Below are 20,411 nucleotides of genomic sequence, written 5' to 3' on the forward strand. Positions count from 1 at the left end.
CGGGACGTGGCGACTTTAACTTTTAAACTTTTACACAGCACGTCTTTCAGGTACGGCGACGTTGGACAGAAAGACGCGCTGTGTAAAAGTTTAAAAGTTAAAGTCGCCACGTCCCGTCTCGAGTGCTGATATAGATTGGTCGTGTTACCGTGGGACGTGGCGACTTTAACTTTTACACTTACACAGCACGTCCTTCTGTTCAATGTCGCCGTACCTGAATCCAAAGTATCGCCATGTAACAGACGTTTTTTCGCCACCAACTCAGCTCAGCCTGTTCATGGTCGAGCTCATGCTCTTCTTCAGTGTCTGTGTTGGTCACTGCTGCACGCACCAGGATAGCTTGTGGGCGTGATGTCAACAAACTCCACACACTACAGGAGAGGCAGTCACGTTCACAGGCACACACGTTAACATTTATTTAGCCTACATTAAATTGCAAATCGCAGGCTTTTATGCGGTTATGTAATCGCACAGCCTGACATCGCGATTGCGATTAGATTAATCGTGCAGCACTACTTCGTCCCCACAGTCATCAGACTGTATAACACCCCAGTCAGTGTCAGTGGCTCATGATCTCCCTCCACACCCTACTACTTAGCCCCACTGGACTCAAGCCAATTCATTAATAAATAGTAACTTAGAGACTCAGAGACTTACATCAGCCCATGATGTTTACAGACACCAACTGGATCTATCCAGCAAACAAGTTAACAATCACCACATGAATACCTTTAACAAGCTTGTATTGAAGTTGTCATGCCAGTTGGAAGGTGGTTTTTAAGATAATTATACATTGTTGTGGTGGAGTCAATGACGGCAGCTGTATTTATAGTACTTTCAAAAGCACTTAATAAAAGTCTGCCCTCGCTTCACTGTCAGAGCCAGTCAACTGCTACAAAAGGAAATACTGGAGTTTAAAAAATACTAGAGTAAACACAGATTTTTAGCTGCAACCCTCAGTGAGCGTAGCTTAAGTTGGACTTATGGTGTGTCAGTCTGTTCCTCTTTGATTGCAAACTTGCACTGACATTACTTATGATTTGTTAGACACAGCCAGGAGCTTCCTGTCGTGCAGTTATGTCATTTAAGTCACTTCCCATTGGCTGACTGCCCAATTTTTTTGTTCAGCACATTTTCTGATGTCATGAGGCCAGTTTCCTAATCAGATCAAGTGTTGTCTGTTGATTCCAAAGTTCAAAGAGAGAGTAAAATAAAAATTGGGTAATTCAGAGTGTAACATGTGACACCTCACCTTTATTTCCAGTGTTCTCTCCCAAAAGCTGCTCATCAGTCACAATCATACAGTCGTCTTCAGATGGGATGGGACTAGTCTTGACTGAAGGCTTAGCTTTGTCGTCCACCTCCTCCTCTGGCTTTGATCTCCGAGACCGCCTCGTACGGCCTCCCCTTTTTGTTGGCGCAGGCTCGGAAACTTTCTCTTCTACACAGGCTCGTTGCTTCTTCGCCACCTTCACTGTTGTTTCCCCCTCATCATCTGTCCTCTTCCTCTTCCCTCCTACTTGTTCAGCAGGCAGCGTGGAGCTTGTGGCTCTGGTTACAGCCTCTGGTTCTAGAAGGTAACATGGAGTGGATGTGGAGAACAGTTTAATTTAATCTGTCTCTATTTTGGCAGGTTTGTAAACGTTAATCGATTAAAATGCCGCCTAAATAATGTGCTTTGAGGGCACATTGCTTAACTTAAAAACGTTCTTCTTGTAGATGCCGATAAATAAATACAGGATAAATATCAGCCTAAAATAAACATTTAATGCCATCTGATGCTCTCAGTGTGCGAGTCCAATAAGTGCCTGTCAGACTGACCTGAGGCTGCGCACTGCTGCTGGTGGTCGGCGCGTCTCTTCAGGAAGCGAGTGAGGAACATCTGAACAGGGAAGGGAGGGTTACAGGTGCTGACCTCCTCCATTAGAAGCTGACGAACACTTTCAGAGACCTCAGGCCTCCAGCCAGAACCCTTCAGGAGGAAAAATACTCGTTTTAAATATTGTGTTTGCTGTTTAACCCCACTGTAGTTTACCCTCATAACATCTCATCTGTTTTAACCATTTATAAAAAGTTTAATAAGTGCACTATAAACCATGAAATAAACACAAAAATACAAACTGGACAGAAATAAGACTTTAACTATGTGTTTTTATGTCTCGCTTAATAAGCCTTTTTAAATATAACATCCAGGCAGCCAGATAGTAGTATTCTGAGGTATCGATCCTGTTGAACATGTAACTGCATCACTACCTTCATCACTACAGTCATTTCAACATACCCGTTCACAGAAGGCTCTATGAGCTGGCTGCGTCTTCACACAAAGGGAGCCGCTAACAGATGGAGTCAGGATGGATGTTTGACTCCAAAGCTCTTTCATATGAGACAGTAATGAAGACTCAGGCCACAACAGACCCCAAAGAGGACAATCTGTCAAACAACAAAAACAAATTTAGTCGGGCTCCCGTCCCTCTTGATTCACCAGTCCTTCATAATAATGAAACTAATGCACACAAAAAAGACAACTTAATTATTTAACTAACTTAATTATTTAACTAACTAACAACAGTGATGGATGAAGTACTGAGATCATGTCTGTAGGTAAATGTAGCCATACCACACTCCAGAAATGCTGTTACAAGTCCTGCATTTAAAAATACTTGCATCAAAACATAACTTAAAGTACCAAACGTAAGAGCACTCCTTGTGCAAAATGGCTTACTTTGGAACAATATATATTACTGAATTATAATTATCACTGCTTTAATGCAGGGCTCAAGAGTAACACTTACAGGGTTGCAACCATTTTGAGATATTGGCAACCTACAATATTGGCCTTAAGTTGCCACCAGTGGCAGCCACATTTTAACATAAAAAACAGGAGCTGCAAACAGCAAATGTTTTTAATATTTGTTGAATTACTGTGCGTAAACTCGCGTGCAAACAGACATTTGCTTTATAGACTATGGCGAAGCAACTTGATTAACTGTGGGGTGAGGAGTTTGACTAACCCGTCACCATCACAATCAAATGTCCAAAAATTGATTCAGCTGACTCAGAACCAGATGAACCTGAACGAAAAACAGAAAATTTAATTTGTAAAGTCTTGGGAGCAGGGTTGGAACTTTGGCTGATGGATCCCAAAATCTACCAGCCACTCAATAGATTTCCCTTTTTTGGCTAGTGAGTGAAGCAAATCTATTTTACCAGCATTTAGCTGGTGGCTGGTGCTAATTTCCAACCTTGCTTCAGAGGCAAAGTATCCCAGCGTCTCTGGGCTGAACAAAAATTCATACTGCAAAGCATGCACAACATACATCTCGACAAGTGACACATCAGGTTCACTAATTCAAGGTGGGATTCACAAGCACTGGAGCTTAAAGCATAATGAGAGGGCAGCTTAATGATAATGAGGTGGAGGCTGCAAGAGCTGGCACAACAATTAACAAGCCGATGAACAGCAGCATTTGCAAGATTAATGCTGCCAAGCGGGATTTTGTACACCAGAGATTAAGGGTGGAAACATTAACTGAAACCAGTTCTGTAAGGTATCAGTTACGTTATTATAACGTCGACATTTAACTGCATAGTTTCTTAATTACTCAAAATGTAAGGTAACCAAAAATGGTAACCAAAAGCTGATGCCTCATTGCCACTCATGGACAGTACTTGAATAAATGTACTTAGTTACTTTAGACAATGTGTATTTCTATGAAGGAACAGCTCACCATTTGGTGCTTGGTTTATGTGAATAACAGGTTGAAAGGAGGAACAGGAGAGAGAGTAGGCCTCCTTGGTGGCAGCAGTCTTGGCTATCTGTTTCCTGAAGGACTCAGGCAGGCCGCTCTTCAAGAACTCTCTGCGCGCCCTGAACTGCTCATCATCCTGGGAGTTCTCAGAGCCCTCTCTGCTGCTGTCATCAAAGATGGAAATCACTGCAGACACCTTCCGAGCAGTTTTCTCTTGGCCCAGTGCGGTCGCTTTGGAGCCTGTGAGAAAGAAAGCAGCACTATTAGATGAGACTACAACAAAATGCCAAACAGTAAATGAAGACTTGGAGTGGGAAAGGTTACCTGGGACAGCCTTGGCCTCTTTGCCACCAGATGGGGCTTTACCCAGAACTTCATTCAGACTGCGTAAAGGTTTCTGGGTTTTAGTCTTTCCTGCTGTCTGGGGAGTGGTACTCTGGGCGTCCTCCAGGCAGATGACAGAATCCTGAAAAAACAAACCAAATAACAAGGAAAAGAATGAGTGAACACAGATTACAGGTACAATCAATCATGTGTCATATCATAGGTACAATCATCTCTTTTGTGCAGTCATCCAGAGGGCCAGACAAGATCGGCCCGTAGGTCGTACGTTTGACATCCGTTTTTAGGCCTTTACAGCACTTTATAAACACTGATCTGCAACTAGTTTTATCAAAATCCTGCTACCAACCCCAAATTAGAGTGAAATATTTATTCTATATAGTGCCGTGTTGAGCAGCTATGCACCTCTGAATGGACTAAGTACACTTGCTTCTCAGTGGTTTTGGTAAAATATAGTTATTTCACAAGACCAAGGAGAAAATCAGTGCAAAACAAGCTGCACCAAGGTACATGTCTACAACAAGGTTGCAACCTCAATGTGAACAGGCTCCGTATGTGCAAGCAAACAGTCCAAAGATAGTAAAAGATCTGATAAAACTTAACTTTTTTTTAAATAAAAGTTACCAACTGTAGCTTTAACTGTACCTCATCTTCACAGTAGCTCTTCCTGGTGGAGGCCTCAGTTCGTGATGAACGCCTTAAGGTGCCCTTCTCCTTGACAGCAGTTTTTTTACTCTGCTGAATGACCTTGGCTTTCTCCACCAACTTCTTCGCCTGCCTCTGTGTTTTAGAGTCAGCTGATGTCTGAAAAATATAAAGAGCGTATTTCATCATCATCAGCCCATAATTACGATAATATTAAAACACTGCTCCTGGTCAAGTCAGGACAACAATTCATGACATTCAGACTTTTTCCAATATGTAACAATCATACTTACTTTAGGAGTCAAAGAAGTGTTTATGCCACTTTCAGCCTTGGTCGCGTTTCTATGGACTCTAGTAAATTTAATCCTTAAGAAAAAGAAAACACAGAATTAGAACACAAAATGAAAACACAAAAATGTTTTAGCAGGGTATATACAGGAATCCTGAGGTTAATTTCAATACCTTTTTAAGACTTTTTTTAAGACCTTCCAAAAAAACCTTAAGACCTCATCGCCACTTCAAGCTGTCGTTAGCAGCAACGCATCTTTAACTTACTAAACAGCTGTAGTTTGCAAATAAATCTATGGAGCACAAACATACAACAGAACTCAGATAAAATGAGATGGCGCCTTGAACGCAACACTAATCATGTCGTCCATTNTTATCCTGCTTGAACACAGACGACTAAATTCTTTCAACAATGTGACTCAAAATAATGATAAAATAGATTTTATTGATGTAAAATAATATGCTGATGGTGACATTTTCCACCGGTCCGCTGCACTCTGAGTCTGGTGTCAGTGACACATGCTGCTCTGAGTCACGCATCTGTCTGCTTGCACCGCAGTGCTCGCCAAGGGTTTTAAATTTTAGTGTTAAATCAAAAGTTAAACACTACTTATCAGCAACCAGAAGTGTTTTTTCGTTTGTAAATATTTTTATCTTAATTCTAGGGTTGCAAGAAACTACCCTTTCGACACAATTTTTTAAGTTATTAACTTTTTTGGACTTTTTTTTTTCGCTCAGCCCCCACCCTGAGTGGCAGTCCGAGTGTGTCTACCTACACATCCTTGTTTGTAATAGTCGCAAGGAGGAAAATAAATTATACATTCATGGATACTTTTTGTCAAAGCTTGAATGCCAAGAAAATTTAATACTTCATAAAATCGTAATTAATACTTTTTAAGGGCCTTAATTTTCCAACATTTGATTTATCAACTTTTAATACTTTTTAAAGACCCCGCGGACACCCTGTTTAGAGAGGTGCTGATTCAACCGTATGATACATTTATCACAGACTCATTGCAGGACTGTTAGAAAACAGTAAAGGCTCATTTATGCTCAACATTAGATACGTATACGGAAAAGGACGGAGCCTTCTGTTCGTACTCTGCTTTCATTTCATTCATATTTGTGCATGTTTTCTCAAAGCAATGTATAAAAATGCACCAGAAATGCTTTTCACAGAATGTGTGATACTATTAAATCATAGCTGTATGCATGTGTCACCTGATTGGACTTTCTTTTGAGTCAGGTGGGCACACCATCTCTGCTACGAAGACGCCACGTTTGGACTTGCGTGTCTTTGGGGTGGACACCTTTGCAGGGCTGTCATCGGCAGCAGCAGCAGCAGCATCCTTCGACTCATTGCGTTTCCTGGTTTTTCTGATTGGAGTTGTTGGGGTGGTCTCCGGTGACTGCCTGACTACAGCCTCTCTCCTGGACCTCCTTACTGCTGGGATGGAGGGAGTTGAGGTGATGGGAGGCTCCTCTTCTTTATCAACGGTCTCAATAACTGTGGTCACTGTGTCTTCCGCAGGAGCAGGAGCAGGAGCAGGAGCAGGAGCAGGAGCAGGAGCACCAGGTGGGGTGGTGACTGCCTCCTTCTCTTCTACTGCCTTCTTTCTGCCTTTTCTTGCTGGCTTCTTCTTAGCTACTTTGTTTTCCCGAGAAGCAGCAGGGACTTCTTAGCTACTTTGTTTTCCCGAGAAGCAGCAGGGACTTGCTCAACAGAGGCTGGAGTTACAGCGTCTTCTTCTGCAACTTTGTCCGCATCGTCCAAAGCCTTCTCTCCTGGTTGCTTCTGTTTGCCCTGGACCTTACCAGGCTTGGTTTTGGACACATCCAGACCGGGCTGTTTGAAGGCCGCCATGAACTGCTTCCTCTCTGCCTCACTGCACTTGGGCATGGATTCACTCTCAAGCACAGCCAGCTCTAGATCTTCCTCTTGAAGAACCACATTGGATTTACGCTTGACAGTCACAGAGGTAGAAGGGGGCTGGTGTCCAGCCTCTGTGTGAGGAGACGTTACAACCTCTGCAGGGCTCGTCGCCCCTTTTTTCCTGTTGAAGATGGAAGCTACCTTTGGCCCTGCCTTGTTGGCTTCCTGTTTGGGTGAGACTGCATGTACTTCAGCCTGGATGGTGACGGTTCGGGGTGAGATTTGAAAAGGTGGCTCCGCAGAACCCACATGTTCTTCAGCTTTAGGGATGTCCAACTGGTCAGTGTCCATTGCTTCTGCCTCTGTTGTGATTTTACTTTCATCGTCTTTGCCCTGTTCATCTTCCATGTCCTCTTCACCCCCGTCCTGGCTCTGACTCCGCACAAAATCCTCAAAGGAGATTGTGACCGTGCTGTTGTTTAACTGTGAGGCCTCATCCACGTTGACCTCCATACTAACATCACACAAGGAGCTCTCTTTTTCTTTCTCCTCTGCTTCTGAATGCTTTGCCTTTTTAGAGTTTCGTGCAGTGGGTTTGACTTTATCTTTTGATGGTACAATTGGAGATAATTCAATGCTGTTAAGTTCTGGATGAAGTTTGACATCTTCATATTCTTTAGCCGGCTCAACACTGACAGTCTTAGTGGCATTCCTTTCTGATTCTCCGGTAGAAGCCTCAGCACTGAACTGGGCCATCAGTGCTGCTGTATCACTGCCAAAAACACCACAGCTGCTGACTGCTTCTGCTGGTTCCTCTACAATAATGCAGCTCGCCTCATCTGTGGAGCTAACCGCCTCAGCTTCCACAAGTTTTCTTGCAGCTTTGCTGGCTTTTCTACTCCGTCTCTGAGATGGCTGTTTCACTGCTGCCTCTGGTCTGGTGTGTTTTTCTGCAGGTGGAGACGTCTGACAGTTCTCTTTTGACTGCTCAGGTGAGCTGGTCTTTTCTTTAGAGGACGGAGCCTTACGGCTGAAGTAGTCCATGATGTTGTTGGAGCGAGGAGGTGAAAAAGGTTTCTCCGCAGGCTTGGGCACCGGAGAGAAGTAGTTTGTGATTGTCTTGACAACAGGACTGCCACCATCTTTGCGAGATTTCTTGCAAGGCTGTAAAAACAGTCACAAATTTAAGAAGTATTTCACTGCTGGAAAGACTGGGCTGTGTATCCAGTAACAAATACAATTTTTTTTAAATTAGTGCTATACGACCAGAGACAAAAGAGGTGCTGTGGCATTTGCGTTTGGTCAAGAGGTAAAAAACCTGCGGCTAACAGAATGGACTTCGCTGCACCAGACCAATAAACGCGCCTGCTGTTGGGCTTATGTAATGCAAGCCTGGACATTTTGACAAAGGGATCAGTATGTGGGCCAGCTGGTAGCAAATTATCTGGAATTACAGTTAAACAGTAAGATAAAATATGCTTCTGGAAATATTTTTCGGCGAGAAATAATGTGTCCCAGGAATGAGTCCTGAAACCTGGAAATGAGTTAGCATTTCTGCAACTTCTGCATCAACCTACAGAAAAACGTCGTCCCCGGAGCGCTCTGTAGGTATTGCAGCAACAGAATCTTAATTTAGATTTGACCTGTTTCTTGTTCACAGATTCTAATGTTATATATATGTTGGATGCTGGTAAGATGGAGCAAAGTTTTCCAGAGTTCATTTACAGATTTTAGGCACACTGTTATGATACAAAGCTGGTTGAAAATCAGCAAAGTATCCTGTTAATCAAATATGAAAATGCAGGAATGAATAAACATTTCGTAAAAGCTTTGCATATGCTATATGCAACAATCAGTGTCGTAAACATACCTGGGTGTCAAAGTCCTCAATGATAGATGCCATAGCCACAACGCCAGCCATAATGTGAAGTGACCTAAAGCAAAAGCAAACATTGTTATGCACATTGCACATGGAAAGCAGAGGATTTTGTTTTTTGGCACTTGCTGTCAGGAGAGGAATTAACGGAGATTGCTTCAGAAGATATCCACGGTCTGAGCCTCTTTATATCTACACAACGTAGACATCCACCAGTGACATAGAGGGTCATCCAGTGGGCCAGAGTGGACCATTTGGAGGGCCAGTTTTGGCCCACTGTCTGTATGTTTGACACCCTTGATCTAGTGGGTTGTTGCTGTTATTTCCCTACAGGTGCTAGTGTATCTATGGTGCCCTTGTGAGTCTGACTTTATTTTACTTATTGTTTTATGGGTATGGACATTAACATCTGTCTTATTTGCTGTGTTTATGTATCATGTGCTCTGTGAGGGAGTGGTTTTACATTTTTATCTTTATTTAAGTGTGCTCACTGAGACAAATTCCCATCAGTCATGTAGATACGTGAACAAACAAATGTGCTGCACAATTCAAAAGATATTAACTATACTTTACTCAAAGCCAACCACCATATGGGACACTGGTGACACTGTAAACAGTAAACAGCCCTGCACAAGACAAAGAGTATTTGTAGAGCAGCTTTAATGCCACACTATACAGGAAGTTAGGAGTTCTGGTGAGGCAAAGTCAGCATAACATAGTATATTATATAGTAAATATTTAAATAATGTCATAAAGGGGTCAAAGGCAGCAACATGAAAGTAATATCATCCCTGACATGGCGCCCTGTAGCCCCTCTAGTTTTGTGCCATATGACAGACGCCAGGAAAACAAAGGTCAGGAAAACACTCACCGATAAAACCGACCCGGTAACTTGCTGCAACTTCTTAGACCGTCTTCTTTCCGTTTCTTATTCACTTCCCCGTGTTTGTGAGTGAACAACAGAGGCAAAGTTCATTGTGTGAGGCGGACAGCTCTGTGTGTTGCCACCACACATATAAATTTCACCGTAAAACAACAAGCTAGCAGACGTCGTTAGATGCTACTCTCGTCGCAGCTTCGCTCCTCACAAGTCCCAGAAGTGCTCCGTACATTCCCAACATGTCCGCCACAGGTGTGTGAACGCGAAGTGGAAACCGTTAAACTGATATTTCCCGAATTGTTCGTCTGAGTAGAAATACAAAATACATGTTTCTTGACGTCTCTTGCTCTTTCAAAAACGCGCCAGTCCGGTCCTGAACGAAGAGCGCCAAATATACGCGACCTTTGGCATGACCGGATTCAGCCAATCGCAGGAGAGAAAATGCCCTCGTCATCTGGTGACGTAGTAAGCCCATAACAAAGATGGCGTGTGGCGGGGCGGTTAATGGAGAGGGAAAAGTGACAGCTACCTCTGCTGGCTGCGCCGATTATGGCTTTCTTTACATATTGAAAAAAAATTTTCAACACATTTTGTAATCAGAACAAAAGGCTCCAGGGAAAGAAAATGAAGTTTAGTTTAATTACATAAAAAAAGCAGAAAAGAAAATATTAAAAACAAAAATAGCACAGAGGAGACCGTCAGACCGTTGTGTGAATTACTCATCATTGAAACATCTTTCAATAGTCATTCCTACATTAAATAAAAGCTTAAGGTCTTGGCTTTAAATTGGCATCCTTTGCACTTTACAACTAATTGTAACAAGATGTAATTAAATATTAAAGACAATCTGATACATTGTGACGAAACTATCAATGTTATCAGTTATCAAATGGGTTTCAGGAAAAACATATTTAAAAAAAAAACGTGTAAACTTTTAGTTTTTTAAGATAGATACACAAAATAAGTTTTGAAATGAATACCACCTTTATAATAGTAACCATCAATGCCCCTTGTGTTTAAACCATGAGTTTAAACCAGGTGATTGTTTGTCTTTTGTAATAAGAAGTAACATGAAGGAATTTACAGTGCTGGAAATAATCAAACTTTTATTAAAGCCACTGTTTCATAACAATTTATTATGAATATAACATTAAATGACACAGTGAGATTGGAATACATTAATCACAATATGACCAGGAACCTTTGTTAAAATGTCAACCATAGGTTGAAGTATGTAACTGTTTAGTTACCGTTAGTTACTGTTTAGTTAAATGACCAGTGCAAAATGAGCAGGATGTCAGACCAACTGTTTGACATCAACATAATGTCACAGTGCCTTCTAGTGTGGCGGTAATAAGCACTGTGACAATCATCCCCGGTCTTCCCTATGTATAACTCACACAAGATTTACTCAGCAAGTACCGTAAAATTTCAATTAATAGCCCAGGCGATTATTTGCTTAAATCACTGAAACCAACGGGCCTATATTTGGGACAGGTCTTTAATTCCTTTTACACAAAACCGTTGCTCTGTAAATATAATCAAAGTGTGTGTTTTAACCAGTATGAATATTAGTTGTTTAAAAATTAGGCTTCAGATAATAAATCTGTTATGATCATTCTAGCTCCAACAGACATCACATCAGAGAGTAACGGCACTTGGTGATTATGGTACCAGGCATACTGACACAACACCAGTTTATCCTCTCAAAACAATACTCACAACTTGGATTCATTTTTACGAAAGTCAGTTTTGATTATTTTGGTCTTTGGACCCTTATGGACTAAAGGAATACAGATAACTTACAGGGTAATGGAGGAATGGATGCATAATTTAAGGTAGCTAACAACCTGGTTTTGTACATCTGACAAGCTTCTATTGAAAAAAAAAATGAACTGCATGGCAACCAGACCAGGCGTCTAAGTGAGACAGGCCTTTAATTGAAGTTTTATGGTATAAGAGTTCAGCGGTATTTCAACAGTATATTAACAGTATTTCAACGGTATTTAATGATGTAATATAAAATAGATGATAACTTTTTCAAGAATTTTATTTTATGAATGTAAAATTTGGCTAAAATAATAAGCAAATTCTTGACATACCGATTGTTCATTGCAAGAAAAATAGCATTATTGAATTTTGATAAATCATATTTGACGGAAAAATGTCCTCACCAAGATATGTTTGAAGATCCAACTGAAAAAAAAGGCTCAAAACGTTGTCACATGTAACCTACACACTGAATAAACAAATAACATTACTTTGATTTTGTTGGGCAACAAATACATAGGCATTACTGATCTTGGAATAAGTTTATGATTTTCTGAGGTGTTTTTTTTTTCCAAAGATTGTCTTAATTATACTAGTAATCATACACATAAAAAACCTTGTCATTACATCTGTGGTGGAAGACGTAGGCCTATTTGAAGCTTTTACTTAAGTAAAATTAACAACACCACAGAGTAAAAACACTTCTAAGTCCTGTATTCAAAATCACACCTATGTAAAAGCAGCCTACACAAGTATTCGCATCAAAATATCTGCAAAGAGTACTCATTATGCAAAATGGCCCATTTTAGAATTATACATGTGTGAGAAGTATCACTAATGTTGCAGCTGGTAAAGGGAGAGATCATTTCAGTTATTCTACAAACTACTGGGTTGCTTAATCTATAATAATATCATCATTTATGAAATGATTTATATTTAGTATTAATTAAGTAACTAGTGACTCCAATTGTCAAATAAACCTAGTGGAGTGAAGAGCAAAATATTGGCTTCCAAAATGCATATGTATAAATGTAACCTATAAAATGGATATACTTGTAGGCCACCTCATAATTGTACAGTATTTGAGTAAATGTAATTAGTTACATTTCATCACTGGTATTTAGCCTTCAATGAAAGCAATAAAACTTGACTGAAGATTTGTTTTCAGTAATATGTGGTCGGTCTACATAGAATTAGTAACAGCCTATGTTTTCTTATTTAATCACAACTGCAACTACAAATTATTTTTATAATTGATTAATCAGACAATATTTTCTCAGTTCACTGATTAAAGGGAGTGCCTGCGCCGTGCTCCTACAGCTTGTGTGGAGGCCATGCCACAGAGAGCAGTGTCCAACTTCATTTTGTCTTTTTCTGGGAAAAACATCGGTTGTTGATCATCGTCTGTCAGAATGCTTTCATCCAACTTCTCCACATAACTGGCCGAGGCACTCATGCTGCCAACCCCAGAGGTGATGTCAGAGTGCCCTGCTCTAAAGCTCAGCCATTCAGACACCCTGGCACGTGCTCTGTCGCTCCAAAATGTGCTCCCAACTTCTGAGGGAAGGCCTCCGCTCACTGAAAACAGAGGTTGAATGATAAGTCACGACAGCAATGCACATTATTCTAGATTAATGGAGGAATATCAAACTCACTGCTTGGAGTGAAGGCTCCATCGATGCTGGCTGCCATCATCACAGATGGTTCTGTTTCTTCATCGTGTTCTTGTGCTACAGCTCTCAACATCCGGTCTATCAGCTCCTGCTCCCTCTTGTTCCACTCCTCCTGCCAGGACAGCATTAGTTTCTGCTTTTTCCCCGGGTAGTCTTCAGCAATGACATAGTTGTCCTTGTTTCGTATTATCATGTCAAAAACTTTCTCAAAGAGTGCAATGACTGGAAAACCATCGCCGAAACGATTGCAGTTGAGAACGTGGTATCTGTATCCACACTTCTCCACAAGCCGCTTCAGGGCTCTGCCCTCTGCAGCAATGTGCTCCTCAATGGACCTGTTGTTGAGCCAGTCTCCCCAGGTGAACAGCACCATGCAGTGTCTCCAGACTCTCTCACCGAATGGCATCAAGAGCTCAACCGCTGCTTTGTAGTCAATCTCTGTGAAGGCCTTGGAGATGGGAACCACCAAGAAAAAAGCATGAGGGCCTGGAGCACACATGGAGACGCTGCGCCTAACTTCACTCTTGAGCCAGTCGGGTGTGCTCACGTCTGTAAACCAGCCTGGTGCCTCAACGACTGAGATGTTGACTCCTGCAACGGTTGTTTCATGTTTTACACACGTCGTGGGTCTACGCTGATCTTTGAATTCCTACGTAAAGGGGACAAACAGATTTGTCAAATCAAATCCTACCAAAACCTTTTCCTATAACATATTAGTTTAAGCAGTGTATCAGGTTACCTTCTTCATCCAAGCAGTACCAAACAGCTCTTCAAAAAGGATCCTGTTTCCTGCCATACTCTTCCCCGACTCTTTTCTGCCAAGAAGTACAATCCTCTTGTCAGTGATTGCCTGCTTCTCCCCTGGAAAACATGTTAAGCTTTTGTTTATGAATAGTGATAATGACAAAATGAATCCTAACTTATATGATCACTTTTTGATTACCTCTGAACAACTCTTTCAGTATTCTTGTTTGTCTTTGGGTCGTCCGCCAAATCCTTTTTGCTATCTTGTCTCTAGCCTCTTTCCTTGCCTCAATCTGCTCTGCACAGCCCAGGTCGACTTCATAATGAGGATCCTTGTTCCCTGCCCACATCTCTTCAACTTTCTCGAGGAGCTCCGTTACCTGTGTCTCATCACATTTTTTCGTGTTGTCCAGGACATGATACATGTTCCCACACTTTTCCATGAGCCACTGCAGACCTTCCTCACTCTCTATACGCTCCTCCACAGTCTTCACTCCTAGCCAGTCACCTCGAGTGAATAGAACAATCGTGTGCTTCCAGATTTCATCCGTGAACAGACTCATGTGCTCCTGCACTGCTCTCTGGTATGATGCGTTGAACGCAGATGCCAGGCCGACCATGAGGAGCACCGCGTGGGGTCCAGGAGGGCACAGGTGCACGCTGTTCTCTATTTCAAGTTTATCCATCTCACAGAGGTCCTGAAGGGTGTTGTTGTAGAACCAGCCGGGAGAATCTATTACTGTGAGCTGCCTGCCTGCCACCATGCTGTGGCTGATCTCACACTTCTCTGTTGTTCTTCTGTGACGAACAGCAAATGCATTTCTTCTCAGGATGGTGTTACCTGCTGAGCTCTTGGCTGACCACTGTGCTCCAACCATCACCATCCTTAAATGTGTCGGGGGGGCTTTGCCACCTGTGCAGGAAGTGGAACCAACAAATATTCATGCATGTAGTTTTGTGCATCATAATGATATTTGTCAGGTCAGCTAAGAAGCTTTTCCTTTTGAAACTCACAACTAAATAAATAAGAAGGTGTTTAAGTGGAGTAAGTCACAAAGCTCTTGGTGGGTAAAAGAGCTTTACGTAATCTTTGCGGCTGTATCTGAAGTTATTTGTGTTGTAATGTTGACTTTATTTAAGGTAAGGTTTTATTCTAGTCTGAAGAAAACATACTTAATTTAAAGGTGATATATAGCCTGCCACATTCAGAGTCTGGGCCAGGAATGCCTGCACATGACTCTCACCTCTGACATCACAAGCAAACATGGAGGTGACTGAGCCAAATTTGCTGCGGCTAGTACTGCTAGCTGCACTAACAGTGCTAACAGCACTAACAGTGTTAACCTGGGAGGGAACTGCAGGGTGGATGTTTTGCTTCCACAGCATCGGGACGGCATTATCAGCGGTAATTGCCGTATGAGCGCAGTGTAGTAAAGACTCAAAAACACTGCAACATATGTGGCCGCTGAAGAACAGGAAAAATTCAGATGACAAGGCACACAAAGGGAGTTTGACTTCATTCATTGCTCAAGAACCATTTCTCCACTGTATCTTTACATAGCAAATCGGTGTTTGCTGCTATATTCATGTTCAAATCTCATGTATAGAACCTTTACGGAATCCGAATCAAAGCTGAAGTTAATGTTATGTGTTTACGCTGTTAAAAAAGCATGCTCGATATGTCATTATCGAATTTTTTGAAACCAAAATATCAAAATCAGGATCTGCAAAAAAAGTTTGACACTCACCTTCAATCAGTGCTCTCAGTTCCCTTCTTTTGGTCTGAACCTCAGCGAACCTCTTTGATCCTCTTTCAATCACTGCTTCCTTTTTCTCCTTTAGAGCATTTCCTTCAGCACTATCAGTAGAACAGTGACTGCCAGCATTTTCTGCAATCAGTGCCTCTATTTTCTTGAACAGCACTATGACCTGAGTGCTATCCTGCCTGTCGCTGATGTTCAGAATATGCTTTCGCTTTCCACATCGTTTAAGGATCCACTGAAGTGCTGGCCACAGACTGATTTCATATTCTAAATCTTTATCACTGAACGGAGCATCCACAGTAAACAGCACGATGGTGTGATCCGACAGTCTTTCAGGGAAAAGTTTCAGGTGCTCCTCTAGTGATGGTCTGAAGATGTCAGGAAATGTTAAATCAACAGGAATGACTAGAAGAAAGGCGTGAGGGCCCGGAGGACACAGATGGACGCTGTTCCTGATTTCTATCTGATCCAGCATTGGGGTGTTTTCTCGTGGGTAGTGCCACCACCAGCCTGGAGTGTCAACCACAGTGACGTGTCGGCCATGTACCTCCTGCTGCCTGGCAACACTCTGGGCAGTTCTTCTGCTGGTGTCAAAAACACTTTGACCCAGTATGATGTTGCCAGCTTCACTCTTGTTACTGGGGCCACCGTTTAGTTCTCTTCCACCTATCAACACAATCCTCAACTCTGAAGGGTGCCGACTTTGCCCTGGAAGAGAGAGGCAGTATTACTTAAAAAAAATCTGAAATTTGTGTCAGAGGACGTCGACTGTTTCACATAAATAGACAGAAATACAAACCAACATTTAACCGAACAATACAACCATACTACAAATGCTACAAATCACATCAGAGATTACAACAAATTAATCATTCCTATTACACTCAGTGTTTCACCCAGGTGCACTAAGGCTACTTAAAAGTCATACTCTGACTGAGGAGAGAGCAGCTGTCTGTGGTCACCACATGTAAAACCATTCCCTTTTGGAGGTTGTCTTGGTTTTGCCTCTCCATTGCACCTGTTGTCACTTTGATTTGCACCAAAGCAGGTGAAACTGATTCACAATCACTTGTGCTTCCTAAATGGACAGATTGATATCCCTGAAGTTAACTGACTTGGTGTTACACTGAGACCATTAAGCAAACAAGACAGATGTGCAGGGAAAAATCTGGAAACAGAAAAGGACAAACAAAACTGATAGAAATCAGGTATGGGAGGGAAACAGACAAAGGTATGAAGAAACACAAGACGTGACACATAAGGAGTAACTTTCAGAACAAAACAGGAAAGAAACTACGACAAAACCTAAGATCTTGACAATATAAAACTAGGAAATTGTCCTTTATGTAGAATCAACTGATTGACTGATCCGCCTGGTAATTAATCACTAATGAGGATGTGTGCCTGTACGGGGACGTGGGTCAAATTTATTGCAGGGCTGTTGTATTAGACCGCATTCATTTTAGTAGGGTGTATCTACTAAACTGGCAACTCAGCGTATGAATAAAAACAACAATGTCCATGCAACCTTATATACACTAACACAAAGAAAGATATCTGATGTCAGGATGCTGCTGTGATTAACTCTTTTATTCCAGCCTGAAGCCTCACAAACCACTGACCTGATTCCACTGACTTACAGCAACATACAGATGATGTTAACTCAGAGAAGCAGAACTTTTTATTCTGAAAAGTTTAATTTAGATCAGATGAAATACATGACATTTGTTTAAAATGAATTTTAAAGCCTGAGCAGAAACAGAGGCAAAAAAAATGAGCTTCATTTAGACACCTACATACATTACTCCTGTGGAAAATAAATGAAATAAACACTGTTGCAGGAGAGCATTGTTGCTCAAGGTTTATGGACATGGGTCAACTTACCACAGGTGGACACAGCATGTACGTCAACTTCCATCGATGCTGTTGACTTCTCTGCACTCACTGGGATCCTCTACTGATAATAATCCCGACCAAATTAACAACAGTCTGCAGCAACACCAGATCCACAGTCTGCACATGGGAAAGCAGGTGTGGAATATAAGCTATAAGAACAGGAAACGCGACTTTTCACAACACATGACACCACTACACCCCCCCTTCTGTTTTTCATGGACATAGTTGAAGAGCGTGTAGGGTGTGGAGTGTTACTTTAGACCTGCCTCTATAACCATTTTGAAGAGTTTTGAAGGTGGTGCTTGGAGAGAAGAAATAAGTGTGCCATTGCACAAATTAATACAGATATGGCACTATTAAATCATTAGATTTTTTTTTTTTGGGGGGGGGGGGGGGGGGGGGGGACTGTGTGTGAGTTTTGATGTGCATGGATGTGAGGAAACTGTGTAGCAGCAGGTTAAACAAACTGTGCACCTAAGTGACACATTAACCTGGTGAAGGAAGAATGTGGAGACAATCTGTGCTCAGGAGAGAATTGTGTATAGTAGATGAAATGTCTGTATTTTCTTTTACGTTATTTATTCTTCTCAAATGAGAGATTACAATAACAACAGTGCCATATCTGTTTCTTATTGTGTGGTTGCATACTTTTTTTCCTTTCTCCAATCACCACCTTAAAAAAAGAAACACAAACAGTTACAGAGGCAGGTCTAAAGTAACACACCACACCCTGCATGTTCTTCAACTATGCTCATGACAGACAGAGGGGGTGTAGTGGTATCACATGCTTGTTGTGAGTTTCATTTCCTGTTCTTACAGCTTTCATTCCAGACCTACTTCCTAATGTGCAAACTGTGTATTTAGCGTTGCTAGAATATGAATGTGCATAGCTTTTATGTCAACCTAGCAATCTGTAATAATGATGATGAAAATTCCAATTTCACGCAGAATTGGGTCCAGTAATGTTGTGGCACTGTCTGACCCTATTCACAAGTTGCAGTTTTGATCCATTATGTCCGATAATAGCATTTTCCTTGCCATTAAATATCTAATAAATATCAGGCGACAACTAGCTCACAGTATGTGATGTGCTTTGTAATGCCACTGGAGTTATATTAGGATTTATGTAGGGGATAATCACTTAAGTTTCATAGTGACATCTACAAGTTCAGTGGTTCTCAAATGATGCCCTGATGCAAATTGAAATTTTGTGATAACCACACATTATTATTGCAATATTCAACTGGGCCTATATCAGAAGTTATGAATGATTCTGTAATTAATTGTATCAGCATGTTGAGCACACCCATTTCCTAATAAAGAGGCAAACTCTACCTTAAAAATGGTTTTTAATTTATTTAATAAAACCTTGACGGGAACCTATTTGTTGCCATTCGTGTGTGGGGATTATAATTGTGTGACACATCACATTATCTTACATTATCCCCCATTTAGGATTTGTTATTGGTGCTTTGATGTAATTTTAAAAAGTTAAAAATGCATTTAGCTGTCAACAATAGTTGGTTGTCAATTGTTTTTTAATATTAGTAAATAAAAACAAATATTTATGTCGTGATAAGTGTGATGACACACGTTATAAAGGCTGTTGTGCAAACAAATATAGGTGCCTTGAGAGTTTGGCTTGCACTTTGGTGAGAAAAGCACTATACTAGTTAAACAATATTTTACCCCAGTGTTTTATTATATTAAAATGTATTTTACAATGCATATCTTTGAAGTTAAATTTCTACCCTACTTACCTGGGTGTCTCCCTTTGATATGATAACACAGAGTAGAGTGCATGGAGGAGTAAAGAGAAAAACGCGAACGCACCTTCCCGGCCGCCGTCGTGTCTCCGGCGCTTTCCTTGACCCGCTAGTTTCTCTGACTTTCCTTCCCACTCCTGCGCAGCTCCTGGTATTCTTCTCCCTCCCTTCCCCACGCCTGTCTTCTGGTCAACATGTCGGAGTACAACGCGGTGCCGCCACCCGGACCCGGAGCCCCTCTCGGCGGGCAGGCAGCTCTCGGCAACGGAGCGGGAGGCATCAAGAAAGATGCGTTCGCGGACGCGGTGCAGCGGGCCCGGCAGGTGAGGAGGGGATGTGACGGGCAGCAGCATGTCTGGAGGGAGCGCTAGCTAACTGGTTAGCTTCAGAGCTAACATTGTTGACACAACTTGACAGATAACACGGGGACTTATATTCTGAATTAACGTTAGAGTTACGGGTTAACGGTTGTTCGTGATAGCACAGCTAAGCTAGTTTCGTTATGTCACTGCTTGTTGTGCATTAGCTAGCTAAAATACTGTGCGCGTGCCCCAACAAACACAGTGTATGACAGTAACTACCAACAGCAGATGTTTAAAGGAACTGCGGGGTGGTTGATACAGACATAATGTAGGTATGATAGCTAGCAGGTGAATGTATTAGCTACTGCATACAGTCTTACACTATGATATCCATATTATAACAGTGGATCTCCCAGGCTAGATACATAGATACACTCACCAGCCACTTTATTAGGTACACCTTACTAGTACCAGGATGGACCCCTTTTGCCTTCAGATCTTAATTCTTGGTGTCATAGATTCAACAAGGTGCTGAAAACATTCCTTAGAGACTTTGGTCCATATTGACATGATAGCATCACACAGTTGTCTGCTGCACATCCATGATGTGACTCTCCCGTTCCACCACATCCCAAAGGTGCTCCTTTGGACTGAGATCTGGTGACTGTGGAGGCCATTGGAGTACAGCGAACTCATTGTCAGGTTGAGATGATTTGAGCTTTGTGACATGGTGCATTACCCTGCTCGAAGTAGCCATCAGGTGATGGGTACACTGTGGTCATAAAGGGATGGACACGGTCAGCAACAATACTCAGGTAGGCTGTGGTGTTTAAACCATGCTCAG

The 20,411-nt window shown here is 41.8% G+C and overlaps 3 protein-coding genes across 3 annotated transcripts in view; 1 reads left to right on the forward strand and 2 right to left on the reverse strand.

Annotated features, from left to right (window-relative positions):
• Nucleotides 1-10,026, reverse strand: part of atad5a (ATPase family AAA domain containing 5a) — a 19,929-nt gene extending 9,903 nt beyond the window's left edge. Inside the window, 11 exon segments of the mRNA XM_050069560.1 lie at nt 1,253-1,570; nt 1,822-1,972; nt 2,282-2,430; nt 3,729-3,989; nt 4,074-4,215; nt 4,737-4,895; nt 5,030-5,102; nt 6,246-6,694; nt 6,697-8,061; nt 8,768-8,824; nt 9,643-10,026. Of these exon segments, the coding sequence (XP_049925517.1) occupies nt 1,253-1,570; nt 1,822-1,972; nt 2,282-2,430; nt 3,729-3,989; nt 4,074-4,215; nt 4,737-4,895; nt 5,030-5,102; nt 6,246-6,694; nt 6,697-8,061; nt 8,768-8,818 (3,118 nt within the window). The 5' untranslated portion in view covers nt 8,819-8,824; nt 9,643-10,026.
• Nucleotides 10,027-10,767: 741 nt separating this feature from the next.
• Nucleotides 10,768-19,388, reverse strand: LOC126405867 (GTPase IMAP family member 8-like). Its single transcript, XM_050069857.1, has 7 exons — nt 19,333-19,388; nt 17,488-17,616; nt 15,589-16,311; nt 14,040-14,753; nt 13,836-13,957; nt 13,079-13,745; nt 10,768-13,001 (listed from the first exon to the last, which is right to left on the reverse strand). Exons 2-7 carry the CDS (start codon nt 17,519-17,521, stop codon nt 12,712-12,714), a joined length of 2,550 nt encoding a protein of 849 aa, XP_049925814.1. The 5' UTR covers nt 17,522-17,616; nt 19,333-19,388; the 3' UTR covers nt 10,768-12,711.
• The window catches only part of LOC126405869 (far upstream element-binding protein 2-like), a 12,767-nt gene continuing 11,698 nt past the window's right edge, over nt 19,343-20,411 (forward strand). Inside the window, exon 1 of the mRNA XM_050069859.1 lies at nt 19,343-19,588. Within this exon, the coding sequence (XP_049925816.1) occupies nt 19,460-19,588 (129 nt within the window). The 5' untranslated portion in view covers nt 19,343-19,459. The remainder of the gene's footprint in view (nt 19,589-20,411) is intronic.

This window comes from Epinephelus moara, chromosome 18, assembly GCF_006386435.1.
Source record: "Epinephelus moara isolate mb chromosome 18, YSFRI_EMoa_1.0, whole genome shotgun sequence".
NCBI lineage: Eukaryota > Metazoa > Chordata > Actinopteri > Perciformes > Serranidae > Epinephelus > Epinephelus moara.

Excerpts from the sequence above, each read along its gene's own strand:
- LOC126405867 (XM_050069857.1), bottom strand. The coding sequence starts at position 17,521 with ATGGAAGTTGACGTACATGCTGTGTCCACCTGTG. Across the intron at positions 14,754-15,588 it reads ACTGAGAGCACTGATTGAAG|GTGGCAAAGCCCCCCCGACA; the intron begins GTGAGTGTCAAA and ends CTTCCTGCACAG. Across the intron at positions 13,958-14,039 it reads ACTGAAAGAGTTGTTCAGAG|GGGAGAAGCAGGCAATCACT; the intron begins GTAATCAAAAAG and ends CATGTTTTCCAG.